Source organism: Acinonyx jubatus, chromosome A2 (genome assembly GCF_027475565.1).
Source record: "Acinonyx jubatus isolate Ajub_Pintada_27869175 chromosome A2, VMU_Ajub_asm_v1.0, whole genome shotgun sequence".
In the NCBI taxonomy this organism is placed as follows: Eukaryota; Metazoa; Chordata; class Mammalia; order Carnivora; family Felidae; genus Acinonyx; species Acinonyx jubatus.
Window position 1 is genome coordinate 13,664,862 of NC_069383.1, and position 25,816 is coordinate 13,690,677.

Sequence of the window (25,816 nt, forward strand, 5' to 3'; positions counted from 1 at the left end):
GTCAGCACACACACAGCCGCATAAGAGCGCAGAGCTTCCTTAGGGTAAAAACAACCCCATCCCATCCAGCTCTGTGAAACACTCCAGGGCTTTGGGGAATAGAAGTGGTGTTTGCCTAAATAGAACCGCTGTTATAAAGATTAAGAGAAATTCAGGCCAAAGTTGAAAGGGAGACGCTCTAGAGCAAATAAAGTGTCCAACGGAGTGAGGTTCAGAATATAGCACAGCAGGGCATTTTAAAACGCAGGAAATGATATAAATTTATGAAGATGACCTAATATAAAGTAAATTGCCTTTTCTTGGCAAAATACTTCGACGCCAAAAAAAAAAAAAAAATCAATTGAAATAATTCAGATACTGCAGTCTCCCATAAAACAGCAAATCTGTCAAATTTCCTTGAACGCCAATAGCAGCTTCCACTCAGCATAAACATCACCTGTAGACAATTCCTGGTGACTCCTGGAGCAGGCCTTAAAACGCCATCTCTGTGTATACAAATTTATAAAAAATAAACTTTTTTCATCTTTGAATCACCTGTTTGTTGCCTGACTTAAATTTATACGTGCTGTTATTAAACACCGCTGAATAGGGGCGCCTGGGTGGCTCAGTCGGTGAAGCGTCCGACTCCAGCCAGGTCACGATCTCGCGGTCCGTGAGTTCAAGCCCCATGTCGGGCTCTGGGCTGATGGCTCAGAGCCTGGAGCCTGCTTCCAATTCTGTGTCTCCCTCTCTCTCTGCCCCTCCCCTGTTCATGCTCTCTCGCTCTCTCTCTCTCTCTCTCTCTCTGTCTCAAAAATAAATAAACGTTAAAAAAAATTTTTTTAATAAAAAATAAAAAAAATAAACACTGCTGAATAAATCACCTCTGGTATGATTTATAAAATCTGGTAGCAATGGCTGCCTCTTGGGAGAAGGCCTGGGGGGTCTGAGGGACAAGGGTAGGTGGAAGGCAGACTAGACAAGTCTTGTCAAAATTGTCAAGCCTTGTCAAGACTTGTCAAAATTAATTCGTAATTTTTAAATTACTAATAAGGCTAAGACTTCACCTGATCCGTCCACAAATAATGACTCTAAGAACATTCCTTCATCTGCAAAGCCTCCCTTACCTGCTCCAAAATTCAAGTACCACTCAGGCCCCTGACATGTAAATAAATCTCTCCTAGAAGCAACCTTAGGGCTTATATTTATTAGTCTCCTTGCACACTTCCTCCTTTTGTTTGTTCTTTGAGGACAGGAACCATGGATTTCTCTCAGGATCCTCCAAGTCATGTGCCTGACATAGTTGGAGCTCAAAAGACTAAACGCAGTAAGAGCTCTTCATTTTACAATAATTTTTAAATGACCCAAGAGATGTATTTGTTACTTTTATTCGTTTTATATCTTGATGCTCTTTAAAAGTATTGTTTTTATTTTTTTTTTAAGTTTTATTTATTTTTGAGAGAGAGAGAGAGAAAGAGCGCACAAAATCAGGGGAGGGGCAGAGAGAGAGAGAGGGAGACACAGAATCCCAAGCAGGCCCCAGGCTCCGAGCTGTCAGCACAGAGCCCGATGCAGGGCTTGAACTCACAGACTGCGAGATCATGACCTGAGCCAAAGTGGGATGCTTAACCGACTGAGCCACCTAGCCACCCCCTAAAAGTATTGTTTTTAAAAAGCAAGCCAAAAAAGATATGATTCTCAAAACTGTTTAGAATATATATATTTTACACTGATATATGTATATATATACATATATATATATATCGTGTGTGTATATACACACGATATATATATGTACACACACGATATATATATATGTACACGTGTATGTATGATACACGTGTGTGTATCATACATATATGATTCTCAAAACTGTTTAAATGTAAGACCTATGTGGGCAGGCATTTTGTCTGTTTTATTAACTTCTGCATCCTAAGCATTCCAGTGCCTAGCACATGTAGGTGCTCAATCAGTGTGTTGAAAGAATGAAGATCTTTGGCTATAAAGCATCCTACACACTGACCAGTAATACAGTTCCTTTCTCTATTAAGTTTTACCATTTCTTTTCATTAATTAATTTATGTATTTTAATTACGGTAAAACATACGCAGCACAAAACTGATCATCTTAGCCAGTTTTAAATGTATGCAGTTCGGTGGCCTTGAGTGTATTCACGTTGTTGGGCAGCCATCCCCATGTTTCTCCACGAACTGTCTCAGTGTTTAACTCCAATCTGCAACAAGACATTTCAAATCATTCCAAAGAGAAGCAGCGAAGTTGTGTTACATGATTGTGTGCGGGTATGAAATTAGCTGCTTTGTTTCTCACCTCTTCCTTCCACACTTTTAGCACCCTGGGATGCTCCCTTCAGAAGTGGGCTCTTTTAGGACACCTGGGTGGCTCAGTTGCTTAAGCGACCAACTCCTGGTTTCAGCTCAGGTGATGTCACTCTTTCATGAGTTCAAATGCCCCCCCCCCAACTCCCTGTCCTGTGGGGCTCCGTACTGACAGGGTGGAGTCTACTTGGGACTCTCTCTCTCTCTCTCTCTCTCTCTCTCTCTCTGTCCCTCCTCCACTTGCACCGTCTCTGTTTCTCTCAAAATAAATACATTAAAAAAAAAAGAAGTGGCCCCTTTCTCTCTCCTTTCTCCCCTCCTTTCCCTTCTCTCCGGGTTCACCTTTTCTCAACCATCTATTATCTACACTCTATCACCTAAATTTAACTTTCTCATCAAACGTTAGAGTGTGAAAGGTCTTGAAGTTTATATAATCCAAACTCACTATTTTACATTTGACAAAACAATGTCCTTTGGGAAAAAAACGTATGCATTTTCTCAGAAACAGCAGATGTCCAATCCAGATGTTCAAATCAATTTTCTGTCCACTCATCCCCCAGGTCACCCGCTCCCTCCTCTTTCTGCATATTGTTTGGAGTACATAGTTGTAAAAGTATCTGCATCTGAATACATATTTGTGACTTCACTCTCCTCATTCCTAGATGTTTATGTGCCTGCACGTGAAGGGTCAGACTAGCCCACAGTGTGTTCAGAATTCTGCCTGAAGGCCTAGGACCACCTAGTAACAGCAGAGAGGGAAAAAATATTTGTAACCGACAACCCCAAGTGGAATATACAGAATCGATCTTGTAATTGATCCTTACCAACCCTACAGTACAAGAAGAAATAAGCTGACCTTCTGGAAAAGAAACATGGCTCTTGGCTTTGTTGACTCAATAAAAAGAACTCACTCCCCCGACCCGGGTCTCCTGACCAGTTGACTCCTGATCTGGTTGACACAGATGTGGTCTTCTGAGGAAGAGCCTGATCCAGCCACACATGACAATGAGTTTGGGAAACCGTGAGCTAGAGTGTAAGTTCCCTCAGGTCAGGCACCATGTGATGCCTCCTCGTTTTGCCCCCCAGCACCTAGCGGAGCGCTTGGTACACAGCAGGTGTGCAAAACACATCACACCGACCCTCTCTCTCTTCCCATCTGTGCACCTGCCCACTGAGTCACAGGGCTCCTAAATGTTACCTCTCACTGGTTCATTGTATTTCAGAGTGAAGAGGGAGGATGATGTGACCGCACTCACTTGTGCATTTGGCCACACACAAAATGTGTATGCATGGGGCACACACTATATTTAAAGGCCGTGGGTGTTTATATGTGATTCCTTGTGAGCAGGTAAAGCCTCCCTATATCTCAAAACCAAAACTAATGGAACTGTTAATTTTTCACTTACTTGCCCAGCTTCCCCTTTATGCTTCCTTTTCTTTTTAAGTTTGTTTATTTATTTTGAGAGAGAGAGAGAGAGAGAGAGAGAGGAGAGAGAGAGAGAGAGAGAGGGAGAGAGAATCCCAAGCAGGCTCACTGTGAGCACAGAGCCTGATGCAAGGCTTGAACCCACGAACGGTGATATCATGACCTGAGCCAAAACCAAGAGTCAGATGCTTAACCGACTGAGCCACCCAGGCGCCCCTTCTTCTTTATGTTTCCTAAAAGCAAAGACACTTCATGCTCTTCACTACTTCACATTATATTATATACTGATTAGTTCATTAGGGATCATTTTTATTCTAAGTGGCAGGTTTTTAAGGTAGTACCTTTTTTTTTTTTTTTTTTTTTGTAGGAAGCTCTCTACCCAACATGGGGCTTGAACTCACAACCCTGAGGTTAAGAGTTGCACACTCTGCTGAGACAGCCAGGCGCCCCTTGTTTTTATTCCACATGTGTTTATTTATTGTCTGTCTCTCCCCACTGGAATGTAAGCTTATCCATGATACCCAGCCCCTAGGCCCTCAGTTAATATTTGCGGAATGAATGAGGGTAGCCATAACCTCAGCATCCACCACAGTGAGCAAAAGAAATACTTGAAAATCATGTATCCGGCACCTGGGTGGCTCAGTCGGTTAAACGTCTGACTTCCACTCAGGCCATGAACTCACAGCTCATGGGTTCGAGCCCCACCTCAGTCTCTGTGCTGATATCTCAGAGCCTGGAGCCTCCTTCTGATTATGTGTCTCCCTCTCCTGCTCGCAGTCTCTCTCTCAAAAATAAATAAATATATTTTTTTTTTTTTTTAAATCACGTACCAAAGTGTGGAAGGGCTTCTGTCAGTGGGTTTCAAAGCAAAGTGTGTGAACTACTTTAACATGACCTTCCCCTACAGGCCTAAGCGGGAGTTCTCAAGCAGGTCTCGCCTTGGTGACATTCTACAATTGCTTCTCGTTTCTTTTCCAGTTTGAGGAATCAATACCCCAGCCTCTTCTCCACTCTACACCCCCCACCCAGCAGACCCTATGGTGACAAGAGAGGGCAGTGCATGAGTCACCAAACCTGGAGCCAGAATTCGAGTCTTGGCACCTTCGCTTCCTTATCGTGAGACTTGGCAAGTTAATGGACATTTATATGCCTCAGTTTCCTCAACTGTAGCGCAGGGATGAAAAAAATAATAATGCCCACCTCGAGCGTTATTGTGAAGAATAAATTAGCGAATATATGGGAAACTCTTAGAGGAGTACCTGGCACCATGTTTGACAATTATTATTATTAACCCTTTCCATCCAGACAACAAGGCAAGTTTCTCTGAATGGAGTGGAGAGAGGGCAAGGAGAGACTAGAGAAGCATGGGAGAATTCTGATGGAATTTTAATGGAATCTTAAAGATGGGAAGTTAATAAAATATAGACTTGGTATAATTGACCATGAACTCAAACCTTCTGCCCAAAACATTCAAGTAGCAAAGTTTCTTCAAGCGTAGAATAATATACTTAAATTTGAGGTCAAGTTATCATGTTTAATTAATTTAATTCCTCATCTGAAACCAAGTACGTGCTTGCTCTTTTGAGGCTCTGGGTTCCATGCAGCTCTGTCCAATGGAGCCTTCTGGGATGACAGGAATGTTCTCTAACCTGCACTGTCCAATATGACAGCCACGAGCCACACACGGCTCTTGAGCACTTGAATGTGGCCAATGTGACTAAGGAAATGGATTTTTAATTTCATTTTATATTGGTTATTTTAAATTTAAGGAGCCACTTGTGGTTAGCAGCTACCCTACGGGGCGTTACAGCTACCAGGGACGTGAGTATACAAGCTCCTTGACTTGCCTCTTCCCGGCTCTCCAGCTCCACTCCCTACCCCTCTCACTCACTCCAGCAATCACCACTCACGAGGCCAAGCTGCTGTTTCACAGCTCCGTGGCTATGCAGATGGCTCTCTTGGCCTGACATGCCCTTCCTCACCATCCACCTCCAAGTTCATGAAAATTGTGCTCGATTTCATTTCCTCCAGGCAACTTTCCCCACCCCAGCCCTCCCGGCTTACCCCCATCCCCCTGCCCCACTGCCAACACCATCCATCACTGTCTGCTCGGTGCTTCTCCGCATCTGTAGCTGCTGCTGTGTCGTTGTCATTTATCCCCTGTGACGCTAACAGACTATGGGAATTTTAAGGCCCAGGTATTATCCATCACTTCATTCCAGGGATGTGTGTCCATCACACAATACACGTGCAGTAAATATTTGCTGAGCACATTATTAATTTGTGAATATGTGCAGTGTTTTGTTCAAATAAGCCTCAATACAGAGACAACCAGTCTATGATTATATAGATCAAATTCTACTAGAAGGCCTATTTTCAAATAATAAAAAAAGTTCACAGAGTCTCAGGTGAAGGTCTACTTATTTTAAGCCATATCAATATAACACACCAGTAGAAAGCAAAGAATGTAAATGTTCCCTGGAACAAAATCCTACCTGTAGCTATTCCTCCTAAGGGTCTGGAAGTCTCTTGGATTTCAGAAACTGATCCTGTCATTGATCTGTCCCCCGTGCTTGCAGTGACTTACTAGGGAGACGTTGACATGGTTGAAAAGCAAGACAAGAGGACTTGATTATGGTCACAGTCGTATGGGGATTCAAGGGTGATCTATCCTTGCTGCACCCTCTACCCATTCCCACCTCCAAGAAGGAAATCATTAAAATCTCATCTAATGTGAAAAATAATGATTGTGGGTGATAAATGTCTGTTCAGTGACATCGGCTATCCAAAAAAGTACTGTTCCCCTTATTCCGTAGCAAAACTTTTTTGCTCAAAAAAACCTTCCCTGTTAAATTATTCAGCATCTGGTGCAATATTAACCTACCCTGAGAGCCGTGCTGGCTCATTTTTTTTTCATCACAATTTTCTGACTAATCCTTTATTTGGATTCCCACACAAGTGTTCCTACAATTAGAATACGCTCTTGATGGATACGTTTCTGTGAACCTAATTTGTATGAGATATTTCCCAAGTACCAAGCATCTGGTGAATGTATTTTACAAATTATATCTTTCCTGCCCTTCAGGAACTTAACAGTTCAATAAGACAAACGAATAAATATACCGTGACCAAAAATGCATATTTGTTATTGGTACACACATGGCAACAGGGCATCGAAGAAATGGATTTCAGAAAGAACATGAATCTAAAGGACTTTATCTTCGAATCAGATATAGATTTGACTTTTGTTTTCTTATTAATTATGTGGTTTGGTTGTGTTTTAAAATGCACAGACGGCAACTTTCTAATGTAATGAACATTGATTTAACAAATGATTGAGTTACGTGGAGCTGTATGATCATTTAGATAAATCTCTAATTTTTCCCTAATATTGACAGATTTTACACAGTCTTTTTCTCTGGTGTCCCTTCCCCCTTGCCCAACACATATCTCCCAGCATTTTAATCTGAGATGTTCCCCCAAAAGACAAAGGCCTACCATATCTTTTGAGGCTGCTAATGAATACTGTGAGATAAATATCTTTCCCTAAGATGCCTGCCCTAAATTTAAACAGAGGAATATCAATTTCTGGGTGCTTTTTTTTTTTTACTTCCTTCTAAAATCTGCCGATCTAGAAAGAACACGGATTAAGTCTACAAATTATGTTCTCTGTTATTGGAGTTGCTTGTGAATTCTACTAATATAAGATACCATTATTTCCAAAATGTGTCTATTGTTGCTTAGAAAAGGAAGAACTAGCTCTCAAATATTATGCTTCGAGGTTAAAAATGAAGATAGTGACCTTAAGTCTCTCAAGATTTGTAAGGCTGGCATGCCATCTATCTCAATAATACCTAACAAGAATGTCAAATGGACAGAAACGGCCATGGTAAGCGGGTGCTTGCAGCTGACAGTGATTGCTGTATTTTGGGTGATGGGGAACAGCATCTCCATTAGTCCAAGTGAAATACAATGCCTGCCAACTCTAGGTATCAGTGTATTCAATCCCCCTGCTGTGCCGTGTCCATTTTCTGTTGCTGCAATTAAAAATCAGTCGATACAAAGTCAAAATGTTGTACACTCTTCCCCTATCCCTTTCCCTGTCACTGTGTTTCCAGCTTCACCGGAAGAACATGTCACTATGGTAACCAATCTCTCTGGTGCACAGACCAAGTTAACCTTTCTAGCCAGATTGCCAGGCAAAGCAACATGGAATCAAAGCCCTCAATAGAACCACCAGAAGATACGGACTCCATCCCCCTGTTTCTAAGTGGCGTTAACCAATAGCAGACAGAAAGATACCCATCTTGTTGCAAGAGACATTTAAGAAAGGAAATTCAAGAATGTCCTTCAGCAAGCCCTACCACTGCTTATCAGGCATTATTATTAACATGAATTCTCCCTCCTGTTTCAGCCAACTTCCTACCATCTCAATTTTGATGAAAGTGGAAAACAACGAACGAAATAACACTTCACGAATCTGAGAACCTGCAAACTGTTACGAAGTCACCCATTGTCAAAAACGAGTCTGGTTTCTCTTGTTTTCCTACTTTTAAATCCAAGCCAAGTTACTCTCTTCTGGAATTCTCTAATATTCTGTACATCTTTACAAAGTTGTAGAGCTCCGAATGGGTCCACCTGCTTCATATAGGAGACTAACCACGAAGCAGTTGTGATGTTTGTAATATTAAGACACTAATAAGGGGATCGGCTAAAATCCCTAGTCATTCTACAGAAACTACAAAATAAACATTCAGACGGATTCTCTTTCTGGACTTTTCTAAATCTGACTTGCCACCTAGATCATACCCACTGCTTGTCATTCTTCAACAATTGGCTTTTTTCAAATTACCACTTTTTTCTGACCAATTTCAATATTTTTATAAATCAAAGAACATCAGCTCTCACAAATAATATTTTAAAACAGAAGCAAACCTGTGTTATAATATTAAGAGACACAAAGAACTGTTTTCTATCTTTGACTCAAAGACTTTGCAGGTAACAACATCATTTTCACCTTGGCATCAGCATTTAATAGTTGAAGAGAATGAAACACAGCAAGGGGGAAAAAAAAGAACAACACTCATAAAATCACACCACATCTTCCAGAATGCAACTACCATAGGAGAGAACGTATTCTCTTCTTCAGAGCAATATTAATAATACATCCAAACAACAGTTCAGTGGACTAATAGAACAGGGTGGTCCCCAAAGTATAAATCACACAAGATTTACAAATGGCATGAGATGAACAGACTTTTAAAAATGTATGTGATCATACGAAAGAAAGTATGAAAGAAATTTTTATCACTAGTAAATATGGTCTGTTTTATGTTTTGGAGCACTTTAGCTATTTTTGATATAAATCTTCTGAAAATGGTAATTTTTTTTCTCTAAAGTGAGGAACTACTTTTTATGTGTTTATTAGGCCCTGTTAAAATTCAAAGCACACAAGTCACTTTTGTCAACCTTTTCCCCAAAAGGAGAAACCAAGAATCTGGTCAACAGGCCTGGAGCTACAATGGGGCAGGGGCTGTGATTTATCCATGTTTATATGACCAATGCCTGCACCACGCCGGGTATAGACTAGCACTTAGCAAACGTTTGTGGCGTGAATATGGCCTTCTCAGTGAGATGTTTCTCCTGAATCGGTTCAACATCTAAAACAAAGATTAAAACTAGGAGGCTGTCTGCCGGACACATCATTCTCAAAGGGGCTTCCTCTGCAAAGAACACAACGCGACGGATTCACTCCCTTTTCGGAGACTGATGAAGCATTATCCTGGATAAAAACCCTGGACCACGATATTCCACGGGAATCCCATCACACAAACGCAAGACAAGAGGCCGGACAGAGAGAGGTAAGCCTCCATTACCGGCTGTCGGGAGGCAAGTTCTGGCCGCTCCAAGGCTCAGCAGGGCCTGGACAACCTGACCTCCCGTTCGCAGGAGGCCGGAGAGACCGTGGCCAGGCGAAGGGAGCAGAGGGCTGCCCGGCGAAGGGAGGAGAGGGCTGCCGGGCCTAGAGGCGCCGGGCTCTCCGCAGCGCCACGCCTCGCGCCTCGCGCTTACCTTTCCGAATGAGGGCTGCGATCTCGGGGTCGAAGCCCTGCCGGTGGCATTTCCTCCAGAGGCCCATGTTGGTGGAGTTGTACTGCCGGCTGCACTCGTCAACCGGGCTCATGGCGAAGAGCTGCCGGCGATTCCGGGCCCGGAGGAGTTTGCCCTCCCAGCGGTCCAGGCGGGAGCGGCTCGCCCGGAGCGGCAAGTTGTTGTTGTTGTTGTAAATGAAGCCGGGGTCGACCCGGCGGGTGTTGAAGGCCTTGCACCTGTCCCTGTGCTTCCTGGCGTCCGTCTCGTACCAGTGGTCCGAGCAGATGGCCACGGCCAGCATGCCGAGGGCGCAGAGCGCTAGCGAGAGGCCCGTATAGAGCAGTAACCTTCCGGCAGCCATGCCTCCGCTTGGCGGCTACACCATGGGCATGATCCGCCGCAGCCTCGCCTTCCCTCCGCGCGCCCGGAACAAAGCGGCGGGCGGGCGGCCGAGCCAAGGGGGAGGGGGGACCGGAGGGGGACTCGCGCGGCGGCGCCCCCTCGCCCCCGCCTGCCGGTGCGCGGCCCAGGGACTGCGGGAATGGGGGCGGACAGCCTAAAAAGTTCTGATCCGGGGAGGCTCCGGCTGGCTTCTGGGCATCCTCCGGGGGGGGCAGGTGCAGCCTCCGGCGGCGGCGAGCGGACAAGACCGCCTCCCGCCCCCTCCCTGCCCAGCAGGAAGCTACTGCCCCGAACCGGCCGCGTCGGCACACAGCCGGACTTCAGGCGCCGCTGCCCTCGGGCCAGAAACTAAACACCCAGCGCCCTCGGCTGCAGTGAGACTGTTGGGCTTTCTTTGTGCAGGGTGGCGACGGGACCCACTCGCCTGGCCTTTTCTTGGGGTGAGGGGGTGGGGGCTATCACGAGTTGCTGCGCGACGACAGAATGAACTCCAGCACCCGCGACGAGACCGGCCAACGAAGGAAAACCTCCAGATGCCGGGGCCGGCTGCCCTGAGTCCCGCCTGGGTCTCCCACTCAGCGACTGTCCCCCTTCCGATCTGCAAACCAAGAAATGTTCTTCCTCTCTGGGTCGGCTTTTTGGAAAAGCTCCGTCCTCTGGTCACCAGTAGGTCCTTTGCTGTCTGGGCAGCGCGCTGTGCTCAGAGGCGGGCTTCCCGTGGGCGCACGGTCGCGGCCAACCTTCCCGCGCGAGCTCCCGGGTGTTCTGCTTCTGGCCTCGCCATTCAGGAGGCCCCTCGGGCCGACGGCGCGGTCACCCGGACGGCGTAACCAGACGAGCCTCGGCCCGCGGTTAGGGGTGAATGGGCGGCAGCCGGCGGGCTCGAGAGACAGGATGCGCCGAGGAGGATGCACCCGGCAGGGCGCACGGAGCGGCGCGCGCGGAGCTCGGCGCGCGGTGCTTTCAACACCATGGACAGGTCGCGCGATCCGGGCTCACCACCAGCCCCGCAGCCAGCCCCGGGGGCGTCATGCCGGTCTCCCCAGCGCAGTCTCCTTCCTGAGTATCCACCCGAGAGGTTCCAGACCCGCCTCTCCCGCGATGCGTCTGCCTCACTTCATCTGGCTCCCAAGTAGCCCCAGGAACCTGCTGCCCAGGTGCAAAGAAAATGCTGCAGGCACCGAGGAAAACAGCGGTCCCGGCCCTTCAAAACAATCCGCCCCCTTCTCCCGCCACAGCCCGGCGCTGGAGCTGTCTGCTCTGCCCAACTGGGGTCAGCCGCTCTCAGACTGCACCATTTTCTTCGCAGCCCACCCAGGAGCCGAGGCGCCGGCTCACTTGGCGGCGCGCGGAGAATCGCGTCCGGGCCTCGGCGTCCCGCGATCAGGCTCCCAGCGCGCGGCGGCCGCCGAGGTGAATGGGGCGAGGGTGGGGGAGGGAGGCCGGGGCGCTGGGCTTCCCCTCCCTGCCTCCTCCTCTAGCCGCGGCGGCTCCGGGGCCTCGCGGGCTCGGCGGGTGGTGGGGAGCCAGAGCCCAGGCTGCTCCCGGGGTGCTCGGGAAATCGCATCGCCCGGGTGCGGGCGCCGGAGGAAGCCGCTGCCGCGCTCGCTCGCTCGGGCGCCGGGCGCTGCAGCTTTGGCTAAAACCCACAGACGAGAACACGGAGCGCGCAGCCAAAAGCTAGTGATGTCATCCGTGCAACGTGAGCCTCATCTCTTATTTTTCTAGCATCCTTAAAGATAAACTGCACCATTTCCCAGGCACGAGATGTCTAAGCCTGAGTCTCTGACCAGGCAAGTCAATGGTGTCTGGATAGGTATGGGCCCAACCATATCCATATTTATGCACATATACATACATGTGGCATGTAGCATGTTTCCGTGCATTATTATAAATTTAGGGATGTTGCCCCCTTCTCCTGTTTATCTCTTTTTGGTGGTGGAAAATTCCCTCACATCGACCCCAGCTCTTTAAAGACTGCTTATTGCGGAGTCGGCATTCAGAGGGGCTGAGGAAGTTCCTGCGTCCCCAGTTTTGTCGCTGGAATCTAGGATCACATTAGATCTTTGTTTTCCCCAGAAAGCCACAGGCGCTACCTTGCTAGCTCCAGCAGTTTCCCCGCCCCCCCCCCCCCCCGGGGCCGGGCGCGTCGCTGGGGTTGCCACGGCCAACCCGAGTCTAGCCCCACGCCAGCGCCAGATCCCCCCGACACACACCCACCTCCACCTGCCACCACCTCCCTCCCCAGCAGGAAAGAAAAAAAGGAAACTGACTGATCCTTTCAAGACCAGAGGAAGAGAATTTTAATGGGTGGGGGGGGGGGGGGTGCTTAATAGATATTTTGAAAACGCCGGGGGCTCGCGCTTTGAGGAGGCGAGGTGGGGTTAAATGAAACCTCGGTGCGGGCCTGTCCTCATCTGGGTGGCTGCTGGATTTAGGCTTAGCGCGGGCGCTGGGAAGCAGTGCGGGACCCCAGACCGTGGGCGGGTGGGCCCCAAGGGAGCCCCAGTTCATCCCAGAAACGCCCGCCACCCCCACCGCCCGGCTCACGTGAGACCGCGCCGCAAAGGCTGGGAGCCTCCCTCCCAGGTTGAAAGCCTGGTTTTTTCTTTGCAATGCTCGCCCCTCATTTTCACCCTTACTCCAAAGCTGGGGGCCCGCACCGCGGGGTAAAGAGCTGCCCTGCGGGGGGAAAAAGTGTCCGGCACCCTGCTTTGCACAACGCGGCCTGCGAGCCAGAAAGAGCGCACCTCCACCATATTCTTTTTGTCTTTTTTCATCCTCCCTGCAGTTTGAAAATCGGGAACGAGGCGTTTCAGTGCCATCTAGTGGGGGAGGGGCGTGCCTCGCCTTCGGTCCCTGGATGCGGCAATGGGTTTTGCTGAAAGGGACAGCAGAGCCTGAGGATGTCCGCCGGGTTCTAGGGGGCCCGGCTGGCCGAGGGGCTATCAGGCACATGCCGTTGGCCGCCTCCCGGTCCCCTGGGTTCCCTAGGACGGTGAGGCGGAGCCCAGCGACTTGGCCACAATGTGGTCTCACCTTTCCTGTCTACCCTCACCTGTTCCCTCTCCCCCAGCCATGAAAATCTGGAAACAAGCGCAAACGCTTTGCACACTTGCAGACTTGCAGTCTGAAATTCCCGGAGCTACTTTATTCTGGAAAGCCCAGAGCACTTCCAGCCTAACAGGATGTCTGTGTCTGACCACAGGGAGGAGGCAGAAAGGTGAAATGATACCTACAAGGTCACTCAGCAAGTAGGGGCACATCCACATTAGAGCCTCACTCTCCTGATTACCAGCTCTCCCCTCCCCCGAGAACCACTTCCAAGAACCACTTCCAAGGGGGCCCTGGAGCCCCCTGGAAACCCAGGAGGTTACCCATCTGGCAATGAAGGTACCTGTTCCTTTTATCTGTATCTGTCCTCCTTCTTCCATTATTCCGTCCCTTTCTTGTTCTTCCTTTTGCAACTTTTCTCCAGGCCTGTGCCTTAGGCCTGCTTCCACTGATGTGCCTTGTCCCTTCTCCCGTGGCCCTCCTGGGCCATCCTGTGATTAGGGCCCTGCTGTGGGAAGGGCCCTAAATGGAACATTGTCCTCCTCTTTTCCCAACATCATTAAAATTCTATCTTGAAAACTTTGGCCTTGGTGACATCCCCACAGCCTTTTGAAGATGTTGTTTTCAGGCCTCCTTTGAAATGTGGTTTTCCTGGACAGCACTACTCCATTTGGGGAAGAGCCTGGTCTTTGGTGCTAAAAGGAGGGAGGATTCCTCCTCCAGACTATATAACCACTTGACCTTCTTTTCTTAATTGAGTGATCTATGTTTCTTCCCTCTGCCTTCTTCCAGTTCCTTCCACCCTGTTAGCTGTGGCATCACTGTGTCCAACCTAGTCCTTCCGATTTGAACCTACACTGTCCTAGGATCAGAGAATCCCAAAATTGGAAGGGACTTTAGAGTTTACCACACAAAAATGCACGAATCTCTCCTAGAACATTTCCCAAAAAAGTAATTGGCCAGCTTCTGCTTGCATACTTGCCGTGATAGGGAAATCACTCTCTTGGCAAGTACCCTGTTCCACTCTCAGATGGTATAAATGGTTAGATAGTCCTTCCTTATACTGAGTCTCATCCTAGATCCCTGTAATCCTACCCATTGGCCTTTGAGAAGCCCACAGATACCCGATTCCTCTCCCATTTAATGGTCCTTCTCATACTTGACCTTGGCCATCATGTTCTCCCTAAGCCTTCTTTCCTCCAGACTAAATACCCCCTTGATTTTTTTTTTTTCTCCTTGAGCTTGCTGCTCCAGGCTTTCTGATGCTTCCTGATTATTAGTGCTTCTTGTATCCAGCAGGGCTCCTTGGTCTAACCGTGAAGTCAACCGATAAAGAAAACACACGGTCAGTCATGTTTCCACATGACCCATATGAAGTTCTAATAATCCTCACTTTCTCTTCCAGGACTCTTCTACAATTCATCCTTTCTGAATGCTATTCTAGGATCTTGCCCCAAAATAACATTAAAATCATTGGTTTGCAGTTTGTGAAATCCACATTGTTGAAATTTGGAATTTCATTTGCTCACACACAACCTCCCCCCTTTCGCTAACCAGCGTTCACATTCTCCAAGCTTTCTCTAAGGTCAACAACAGAGATACAGAGATATCACTAAAAGTTCCCCTGGGGCGCCTGGGTGGCTCAGTCGGTTAAGCGTCCGACTTCAGCTCAGGTCACGATCTCACGGTCCGTGAGTTCGAGCCCCACGTCGGGCTCTGGGCTGATGGCTCAGAGCCTGGAGCCTGCTTCGGATTCTGTGTCTCCCTCTCTCTCTGCCCCTCCCCCGTTCATGCTCTGTCTCTCTCTGTCTCAAAAATAAAAAAAATAAATGTTAAAAAAAATTAAAAAAAAAAAAGTTCTCTTTCCTGGGTTACAGTTCACCCAAAGCAGACAGATGCTTTCCTATAATTTCTTCACCCATTGGGAGCTATCTTTAGTTATCATATTTGATCTTCCCCTCACCCTACCTTCAGTCTAAAAATCACTCTCCTTGACCTTGTCTATTGGAAGCAAAATAAAAGTTGATGAGGTGTGCTTTCCCATGCCATCTATCAATATGCCATCATTTGCTATATACACTTACTCCTGTTTTCCTAATTAACTTTGCACAACTTGGACATTACTTGAAACCCACGAGTTATCTTCCACTTTCGCCCTCCTGACACAATTCCTCCAGTGTGTGACATGCTAGTATTTATGCTTGGATAGGTGCTCTTCTCCCTATATCTCCACTCATCACAGAGCCACATTTGTGTGTTTAGCAACTTTCCTTCTTTTCTTCCTTAGTAGAGTCATTATAGCAAAAGGCCATTTTCGTCTCACCCCTTGCCATCTAAGTCCTCTCCTGACGTTATAGTCTTCTTCCTCCACCACACCACCATGTTGATCTTCTTATATTCTACAGTTATCCTTTACCCAACATTCTGCAGGAATTTCCTCTTTCTTTATTTTTGTTTAATGTTTATTTATTTTAGAGACAGAGAGACAGAGTACAAGCGGGGGAGGAGCAGGGAGCCGGAGACAGAATCTGAAACAGGCTGCAGGCTCTGAGCTGTCATCATAGAGCCCGACTCAGGGCTTGAACCCATGAACCATGAGATCATGACCTGAGCGGAAGTCGGACACTTAACCAACTGAGCCACCCAGGTGCCCCTGTAGGAATTTCATCTTGCTTGTGCAGTGAAGCTCAAACTCTTTACAAGGTGTAGAGTTACACCCCCATACAAGGTGTCACAAAGGCTTCAACCTATTTTTTTTTTCATTTTTTATTTTATTTATTTTTTTAATGTTTATTTTTGAGAGAGAAACAGAGAGACAGAGTGCAAGCGGGGAAGGGGCAGAGAGAGAGGGAGACACAGAATCTGAAGCAGGTTCCAGACTCTGAGCTGTCAGCACAGAGCCCGACATGGGGCTCAAACCCACAAGCCATGAGATCATGACCTGAGCCAAAGTCAGACACAACTGACTGTCACCCAGGCACACCTTTTTTTTTTTTAAGAGAGAGAGTATGTGCACACTGAGAGAGGGGAGGGAGTTTAGGGTGGGGAGTTAAGGGCAGGGAGAGAGGGGGAGAGAGAGAGAGAGAGAGAGAGAGAGAGAGAGAGAGAGAGAGAGTCTTAAGGAGGCTCCACGCTCAGTGCAGAGCCCATTGTGGGTCTCAATCCCACAACCCTGGGATCATAACCTGAGCCAAAAGTGAGTCAGATCCTCAACAGACTGAGCCACCCAGGTGCCCTTCAGCCTATTTTCTAAAACTGGCCATTACACTCCCTTAGGCCCTCTGTTCTAACCAAGCAGCCCTCTAAACTTGTTTTAAAAAGCCCCTCTCCCCATTGGCATTCTTCCTCTTGTCCATAAAATACTTAACTGCTCTGCTTTTGAAAGTCCGTACAATTACAGGTGCCTCATATCAATAGGTCAAATAAATGTCATTTGATCCTCTCACTCGAAGCTAAAAAGACAACCAGTTAAAGCCAACAAACATTCTGGATATTTAAAACCTCTTCCTAGGGGCGCCTCGGTGGCTTAATCAGTTAAGTGACTGACTCTTGGTTTCAGCTCAGGTCATGATCTCACAGGTGGTAGGTTCAGCCCCCACCTCAGGCTCTGTGCTAATAGCTCAGAGCCTGGAGCCTGCTTCGGATTCTGTGTCTCCCCCTCTCTCCCTGCCCCTTCCCCACTCATGCTCTGTCTCTGTCTCTTGAAAATGAATAAACATTAAAAAAAAAAACTGTTTTAAATGACACAACAGAAAAATGATCAAAGGTCTTAAAAAGAAAATTTATAGGGGCACCTGGGTGGCTCAGTCGGTTAAGCGTCCGACTTCGGCTCAGGTCATGATCTCGCCATTCACAAGTTCAAGCCCCGCGTCGGGCTCTGGGCTGACGGCTCAGAGCCTGGAGACTGCTTCAGATTCTGTGTCTCCCTCTCTCTCTGCCCCTCCCCCGTTCATGCTGTCTCTGTCTCTCAAAAATGAATAAACGTTAAAAAAAATTTTTTAAGAAAATTTACAGAAGAAAAATTCAAATGGAATATTAACATACAAAAAAAAACATTCAACCCCTCTACTAATCAGAGAATACAATTTTTTTAAGTGCTTCTTTTTTACCCATCCATTGGAAAAAGTGTTTATGTGTCTGTTAATGTCAAGTGTTGGCCAGGGCATAAGGAAACAAGCTCTCGTGCTCTGCTGGTGGGAGCATAAACCGATACCGCCACTCAGGAGGGCAATTTGGAGTAGCTGTGAAGACAAGAGATGTTTGTTTCGCTCCAGCAGCTCTACTTGTAGGTATCTAGCCTGTAGAAACACTGGCACATGGGGCAAAGAGCAGTTTTGGTATGCTGCCCATATCCTAGGGCTTCTATGACAAAGCACCACAAATCAGGTATCCTAAAATGTCAGAAATTTATTGTCACGCATTTCTAGAGACTGGGAGTACAACATCAAGGTGTTGTCAGGACCATGCTCCCTTTGAAACCTGGAGGAGAGAATCCTTCCTTGCCTCTTCTAGCTTCTAGAGGAAGCTTCTAGCTTCTAGTATCTGCTACAAATCCCTGACATTCCTTGGCTTACTCTGATCTCTGCCTCTGTCATCACATGACTGTCTTTTCTCACAACATCCTTCCTCTGTTGCCAAAATGTCTCTCTTCTTATAAGAACACCAGTCATACTGGAACATAAGCCTACCCTATTCCAGCCTGACCTCATCTGAATCAATTACCTCTACTATGACACTATTTCTAAATAAGGTCACATTTCAAAGTCATAGGAGTTAGGACTTCAACAGAGGTTCTGGGAGGACACTCTTCAACCTACAATTCTACCTTTCATGTAAAATAGAAGGGGACAGGGGCACCTAGCTAGTCAATGGAGTGAGTGACACTTGATCTCAGGGTCATGGGTTGGGACCCCACGGTGGGTGCAGAAATTACTTAAAAATAAAATCTTGGGGCGCCTGGGTAGCTCAGTTAGCTAAGCGTCCAAGTTCAGCTCAGGTCATGATCTCATGGTTCGCGAGTTCAAGCCCCCCATCGGGCTCTACGAGGACCCTCAGAGCCTGGAGGCTGCTTCGGATTCTGTGTCTCCCTCTCTCTCTGCTCTCCCCCACTCACACTCTGTCTCTCTCTCAAAAATAAAGATTTTAAGATTTTTTTAATAAAAAAATAAAAATAAAATCTTGAAAAAAAATAAAGGAAAAAAAGGAGTCATAAGCCAATATACATGTATCTGTTTATTTGTGCAAAATTAAAGAGTGATAGAAGAACCAAGGAGCCAAGCAGACAACAGGAAGCTGGCAGCGGGAAGCCACTACCACCACGAGGCAGGCGTGGCCCCAACAAAGAGCCCAGGGCAAGCTTACAAATGCAGCCCACATCTCATGTACCTGAATGTTTATAGGTGTAAGTCAAATGATGAACTGTTAAATAACGATGTTCCAACCTCCTACCTTACACATACCTTTGTGATGACCAATTTTCAAATATGTGTAAAGTTATATTTGAGTATGAATACAATTTGGCAAAATATCAAAGACAACCAAATTATGACTGCTCATGTGTTGATGGATCAGCAATGCACAGGTGAGTAATAAAATAGAGGCACTTATAATTTACAACAAAATACGTATCATAAGAGTTATTTTTCTTGACTTTAATTTCAGAAAAATCATTCTGTTGTTATAATCAAGATTTTCACATAACTTTATATTCTATTGATGGTAATGTCAAATGTTTTTGACAACTGCTTTTGATTCCCTGTAGTTTTTAAATAGTTCTTTTTTTTTTTTTTTTTAGCTTATTTATTTACTTGGAGAGAGAGAGAACCAGCGAGGAAGGGGCAGAGAGAGAGGGAGAGAGAAGATCCGAAGTGGGCTCCATGCTGACAGCAGAGAGCCTGATACGGGGCTCAAACTCACAAAAGGCAAGATCATGACCTGAGCTGAAGTCGGACACTATCCGGACACGGATAGTTTTGGGTTTGTTTTTTTTTTTTAATTATTTCCAATTTGGAGAAACTTCACCCTACTGAAGCAGTAACAGTTCTATTGGAATGTCAATAAAATTCTTTTTTTTTTAATTTTTTTAATGTTTATTTATTTTTGAGACAGAGAGAGGCAGAGCATGAATGGGAGAGGGGCAGAGAGAGAGGAAGACACAGAATCCGAAGCAGGTTCCAGGCTTCAAGCTGTCAGGAAGAAGCCCGACACAGGGCTTGAACTCACAGACCATGAGATCATGACCTGAGCCGAAGTCGGAAGCTCAACCAACTGAGCCACCCAGGCGCCCACAAATTCTTAAAACAATACTTATATTTGGGATTTTGTATGTTATATTCAAGCATTGTAACGATCACCTATGACAAGTTATTGTTAATGCAAAAAATGCAAAAAATATTACTTTTATCATGTAAAACATTATCATATATGTCATGATTTTTACTGTCAAAGTAATATGTAGATCCACAATACCTATTCAGTTCTTCTTTCAAATATTCCAGTGCTAGAATGAAAAATACCAAAAATTGCAGTCCATTGATTAATTTGTTCAAATCTCTCCACAGTCAAGACCATATCTTGATCTATAACAGTCGGAAAATAGTTACTACAGACATTACTTTGGTTTATTTGTACATGAAGCCTCTTCTTTAAAGTCATGAAAACATTTGCATTTCCTTGTTCTAATTCTCTTATATTTTATTAGGATATCACATTTGATTGCATATGCACTGTATTTTTATTTAGAAAACGATTTTCCTTAAAATTTAAAAGTATTTTTAATCCCTTTAAGTGAGAAATCACCAAACTTAGGTTTTCTTTTGCTTATACCATTAATAGCAAGTAATAGTTTGTATCAAAAAATTGTGGACAGCACAAGTCCTAAATTAATTTTATCTTCCACAAAGACCACATTCTTGCTCTAGATTTGAGGACATTCTATTGTTTCATTTAGCTTTCCTAATATATCTTACATCCTTTCTAAATTAAATTTAATGGCTTTAGTCAGCATTTCCATTGTGTGTCTTTTTTTAACATTTATTTATTTATTTTGAGAGAAAGAGAGAGAGAACGTGCACACGAGAGCCAGGGAAGGGCAGAGAGAGACGAGAGAGAGAGAATCCCAAGCAGGCTCTGCGGTGACACGGGGTCTGAACTCATGAACTGTGAGATCATGATCCGAGCCACAATCAAGAGTCAGAAGCTTAGCTGACTGAGCCACCAGATGCCCCACATTGTGTGTCTTAAATGGCTATAAGGCCAAATTTAAATGTGTCTTGTCTATGGATAGATTCAAGATATATAAATAATCTTTCAATTCCTCCAAAGAACTTCATGCCTATTGGCTCAGTTGAGGCCACATCTCTAGCAACAAATTCAAACTATGTTATATATGTGCTATAAAGAATGTTTCTGGATTTTAGGCCAAAATCTAGGTTAGGTCTAGAAATACACTTATGGTTTAAGAGGAATGTGAATTGCAAGAACATAATCTTGCAAAACGTGCCTCAGTTACTGTGTGCAACTGTTCAAAATACCACCCTAATTCATATGTAACTCCAGAACCATGAACTGGAACACAAAAGGAAGCAGGAAAATGGATGCCCATCGCTGCTGGGAAGTGACGCTTCCTTATTCAAAAATCTGCTTGCATGCTACCTGGGAGGAAGGATTTGACAAGTTAATCATTTCATCTTTTCTTTTATCAAAGTGCCTCCACCCTCACACCCTTTCTGTGCTCCAAAGCAGTAGCTAACACCGTATCAGCAGCAACACCACCCATAAAACTTAAAGGCATTTAAATGCAGATGTTTTTTGTTCTGAGGGCAAGAGTTTCAGAAAAGCATGTCCTTGGGGCCTGAACTGTGTTAACCAGAAGAGCAGCTGTTTGGGCCACGCTGTGCCAGTACTGATGGCCGCCAGATCCCAAGACAGAAGGGCAACCATGCGTTCTCCAGGACAGTTACTTTTTGTGTTTGTGATACGTGGGCCCTATAAAACATTGGGTCTAGGACAGGGGCGCTCCTACTGGGGACGGAGGGCAGCCTCCCTGGTAGAATACAAAGAGCAAAGAGTATTCCCTGAGCCTGGGGACCAGGTTCACCCAGCAGAAGCTGAAACTATGGAGACACCTTTCTGGCCAGAGCTGGAGCCATGAAACCAGACGTCACTGCTGCTGGAGTTGCTACCCATGGCAGAGAACAGAGGAGAAATACCCTGTCTTCGGCTCACCAGACTTTTGCTAGAAACTCCCACTGGTGGAACCCAGATGGACACCAGCTGACACGGGGGCCTGGGGATACGCAGCATGCAAATGTCAGTCCCCGGCAGCACAACAGAGCAAGGAAAGTCAAAGTACAAATCTGAGGGCAAACAGGCCAGGATGGACTGGCACACAATACATATTCTCATAAAGTCAGGACCAAAACAAATGTGCTCTCTCTACCACCACCGGTTAATACGTTGAGGGGCAAGAGTAGAGTAGGCACCAGAAATTAAGAGTCACAGCAAGTGCAGGGGTGCCTGGCTGGCTCAGTTGGTTAAGCACCTGACTCTTGGTTTCAGCTCAGGTCACGATCTCGCAGTTTCATAGGTTTGAGCCCCATGTCAGGCTCAGCGCTGGCAGCACAGAGCCTGCCTGGATTCCCTCTCTCCCTCTCTCTCTCTCTCTGCTCTTCCCCCACTTACTCTGTCTCTGTCTCTCTCAAAATAAATAAACTTTAAAAATAAAAAAAAAATTTTTTTTAAGTTACAACAATTGCAAAGGAGAATGCAAAATGAATATTATATGTGGATAGTAGGACTGAAAACTTAATAAACTAAAAATAGATAAGAATCAATACATTCCGATAGAATAGCAGTTAACAGATTAGTTACAAAGAAAGTGAAGGCTTTATATGAAGAAAACTACAAAAGTTTATCGAGAGACACAAATGACCTGAAAAGATATAGAAACCCGCCATATTCCTGAATGAAACAATTCAATTCTATAAAAATGTCAATGCTTTACAAAGTCATTCATAGATTTAAAATAGTTCCTATCAAAATCTCAATCTTTCATTGCAACTTGGAAAATAATCCTTTTTTTTATAATTTTTTTAATGCTTATTTATTTTTGACAGAGAGAGAGAGAGAGAGAAAGAGAGAGAGAGAGACAGAGCATGAGCAGGGGAGGGGCAGAGAGAGAGGGAGACATAGAATCCAAAGCAGGCTCCAGGCTCTGAGCTGTCAGCACAGAGCCCAACACAGGGCTTGAACTTACCACAAGATCATGACGGGAGCCGAAGTCGGACGTTCAACCGACTGAGCCACCCAGGCGCCCCTGGAAAATAATTCCAAAGCGCATCTGCAGAAAGCTACTAGTGGGAATAGCGAAGATATTTTTACGTGATAATTTCTCTCTAATAAGTATTAAACTACTTTTTAAAGCCACAACATTTTAAACAGCATGCTATCCACTTCTCAGACTCCGCACTTGTTCTCCAAAAGCTCCCGGATATTTTCATAAATGAAAAGAAAAAGAAACCCAATCTAATCATTCACCCAAAATTGTGGCACACGTAATTGTATCAATTTAGACCTCTTAAGGACTACAATTCCACAAGATCTGGAAATACCATGAGTGACTAACAGCCTCCCAGGCAGGCTTTGACCATTCTGGGTACACTATAATGCCAGTAGGATTTGACCAATATGGGTGCACTGTGATGGCATCTGGCTAATGTGATACTCTGATGCTTTCTAGACGTTCACCTCCTGGACTGAGGAGTCATGGTCTACGTGGACAGTATCTTGTTCTACTCCCTGACCTGACATCTCATCTCTGGATCCTATAAGTGTTTGATCACCAGTTCCATCATCTGTTAGGGACTGTTTATGTCCCCTCAAAATTCACATGTTGAAGTTCTAAACCCAATGTGATAGTATTTGGAGACGGGCCTTGGAGAGGTATTTAGGTTTAGATGAGGTCATAAGGGTGGTGCCCCCATGATGGGATTAGACATCACAAAGCTTGCCTTCCTCTCTCTGTCTCTGCCACATGAGGACAAAGAGAAAGTGGTCACCCTTAAGCCAGGAAGATAGTTCTCATCAGAACTCAATCATTCCAGCACAATGATCTTGGACTTTGCCTACGGAACTGTGAGAAATTAAATTTGTATTTTTTAAGCCACACAGTTGATGGGATTTTTGGTGGCAGCCCAAGCAGATTAAGACAGCACAATCCCCATAATAATTTAACAGAACCCAAGTTTGGACCATGATGTGGAGTGTCTCCTCCCCATCTTCGTGATCAAGTGCAATTATCCACATGTTGCTGGACAGGGCATTAGTAGTTCTGGGATAGGACAGGACAGGCCCCAATTTCCCTTCCTAGATATTGCTATTTCCTGGAATTTTCTGTTTATTACCAGTAGTTCTAGCTCTCTCTCTCTCTTCTCACCTTGACAGCTATGGTTGCTGACCTCATTCATTTCTTCCACATTTGCATGTGCAAGCACTCTCCTAGGTTCTTGAAGAAACATAAGTGAAAAACCAGGAAAGATTCCTGACCTCATAGAGCTTATATTCTAGTAGTGAGAGACAAATAATAACCAACTTAATAAAAAAATAAGTCATGTAGTATTGTAGAAGATGATAAATGTTATAGGAAAAAAATAGAGCAGTGGGTAACAATGTTATGGATTGAATGTTTGCACACCCCCAAAATTCATAAGTTGAAACCCTAACCTTCAATGTGACTGTATTTATAGATAGGGTCTTCAGGAGGTAACAGAGTTTATTTTTTTTTAAAGGATTATCTTTTTTTTTTTTAATATTTATTCATTTTTGAGACAGAGAGAGACAGAGCATGAACGGGGGAGGGTCAGAGAGAGGGAGACACAGAATCTGAAACAGGCTCCAGGCCCTGAGCTGTCAGCACAGAGCCCGACGCGGGGCTCGAACTCACGGACCACGAGATCATGACCTGAGCCGAAGTCGGTCGCTTAACCGACTGAGCCACCCAGGCACCCCAGGAGGTAACAGAGTTTAAATAAAGTCATAAGGATTAGGCCTGGTAGAACGGGTAGCTTCATAAAAAAAATAATAATTAAAAAAATTAAAAGGAAGAGGTCTCTGTCTCCCTCCCTCCCTCCCTCTCTCTCTCAATGTCTTAATCTTTCTCTTGATCTCTCTTTTCTCTTGGCCCAGAGGAAAAGCCATTTGAGGACAAAGCCATCTATAAACAAGGAAGAGAGCCCTTATCAGGAACCTAAATGACCAGCACTTTGATCTGGGACTTCAGCCTCCAGAACAGTGAGAAAATAGACTTTTGTTGTTGAAGCCCCCCAGTCTGTGGTATTTTGCTCTGGCACCTGAGCAGACTACTGCAAAGAGGAATCATCACATTAAAAAGAAAAATGTATATAATCTTTGGAAAGCACCAGAGAATTTCAGGGGTTGAAGGCCTTATTTACCCATCTCTCTCTCTCTCTCTCTCTCTCTCTCTCTCTCTCTCTCTTTCTCTCTCTCTCCCTCCTTCTCTCTCTCTCTCTCTCTCTCTCTCTCTCTCTCTCTCTCACACACACACACACACACACACACACACACACACACACCCTGGCTCCCCACAGCATGGCCAGGGCTCACCCAGCCAACCCCAGACTCCAACTTGGCATTGCAGAGCAGTCTCACCAGAGAGAGCCTTAGGTGTGCCAATTTCCACTCCTCCTCCATTTCCCACAGGCCTTGCAAGCACCTCGCCTCAGAAAGGGAATTACTTGCCAACAAAGACCTACTTGGGACTTGGGGGCACTGCCCCGGGGCACTTCATTACAGGGAGCTCCCACAGCCACAGCCTGCAGGAGCTGACACACAGAAAGAAGCTCATTCATAACAAGCAGCAAGCCTTTGTCAAGTTACCACTTCACGTGTGCCAAGCAGTTAAACTCCCTGGGAGGCGCCCCCTCCTAGAAGGGAATAAAAATAGTTCTGCCAGGGAGAACCATCCACCCAAAGCATCTGTGGTCATTTAGCCCCACTGCAGTCGACCCCAGTGGTGCAGCATGAACAGCAATCAGAGCTCCACAAGTAGCCAGAGGACCTTGGGAATGTAACATGCTCAAAAGAGAATCTAATTGGATCCATGCTCAAAAATGAAGGTTCAAATATTTACATTGAAGTACTATTTGTAACGGGATTCACAAATGTCCAACAACAGGGGTTAGATGAATAAATCATAACATAGTCATTCAATGGAATGATAAGAAGTCATTAAAATAACATTTTAAAGGAGTATTTAAGGGGGTGCCTGGCTGGTCAGTAGGAAGAGCATGTGACTTTTGACCTCAGGGTAGTGAGTTCGAGACACACACTGGATGTAGACATTAGATAGATGACAGATAGATACAGAGGTAGACAGACAGACAGACAGATGGATAGATGATAGGTAAAATTTTAGGGATGCCTGGCTAGCTCAGCCAGAAGAACATGAGACACTTGATCTCGGGATCATGAGTTCAAACCCCACACAGGGTGCAGAAATTACCTAAAT

General features: G+C 45.6%; 2 protein-coding genes across 3 annotated transcripts in view; one reads left to right on the forward strand and one right to left on the reverse strand.

The window, feature by feature from the left end:
* Window positions 1–10,429, reverse strand: part of TMEM178B (transmembrane protein 178B) — a 356,181-nt gene extending 345,752 nt beyond the window's left edge. For both annotated transcript variants that reach the window (XM_027075619.2, XM_027075620.2), the window contains exon 1: window positions 9,814–10,429. In XM_027075619.2, coding sequence (XP_026931420.1) covers window positions 9,814–10,195 — 382 coding nt within the window. In that variant the 5' untranslated portion in view covers window positions 10,196–10,429. The remainder of the gene's footprint in view (window positions 1–9,813) is intronic.
* A 307-nt stretch (window positions 10,430–10,736) lies between these two features.
* LOC128314696 (uncharacterized) lies at window positions 10,737–22,375 on the forward strand. Its single transcript, XM_053217991.1, has 2 exons — window positions 10,737–11,649; window positions 19,399–22,375. The coding sequence occupies exons 1-2, from the start codon at window positions 10,849–10,851 to the stop codon at window positions 19,504–19,506; spliced, it is 909 nt and encodes a 302-aa protein (XP_053073966.1). The 5' UTR covers window positions 10,737–10,848; the 3' UTR covers window positions 19,507–22,375.
* The last annotated feature ends 3,441 nt before the right edge of the window (window positions 22,376–25,816 follow it).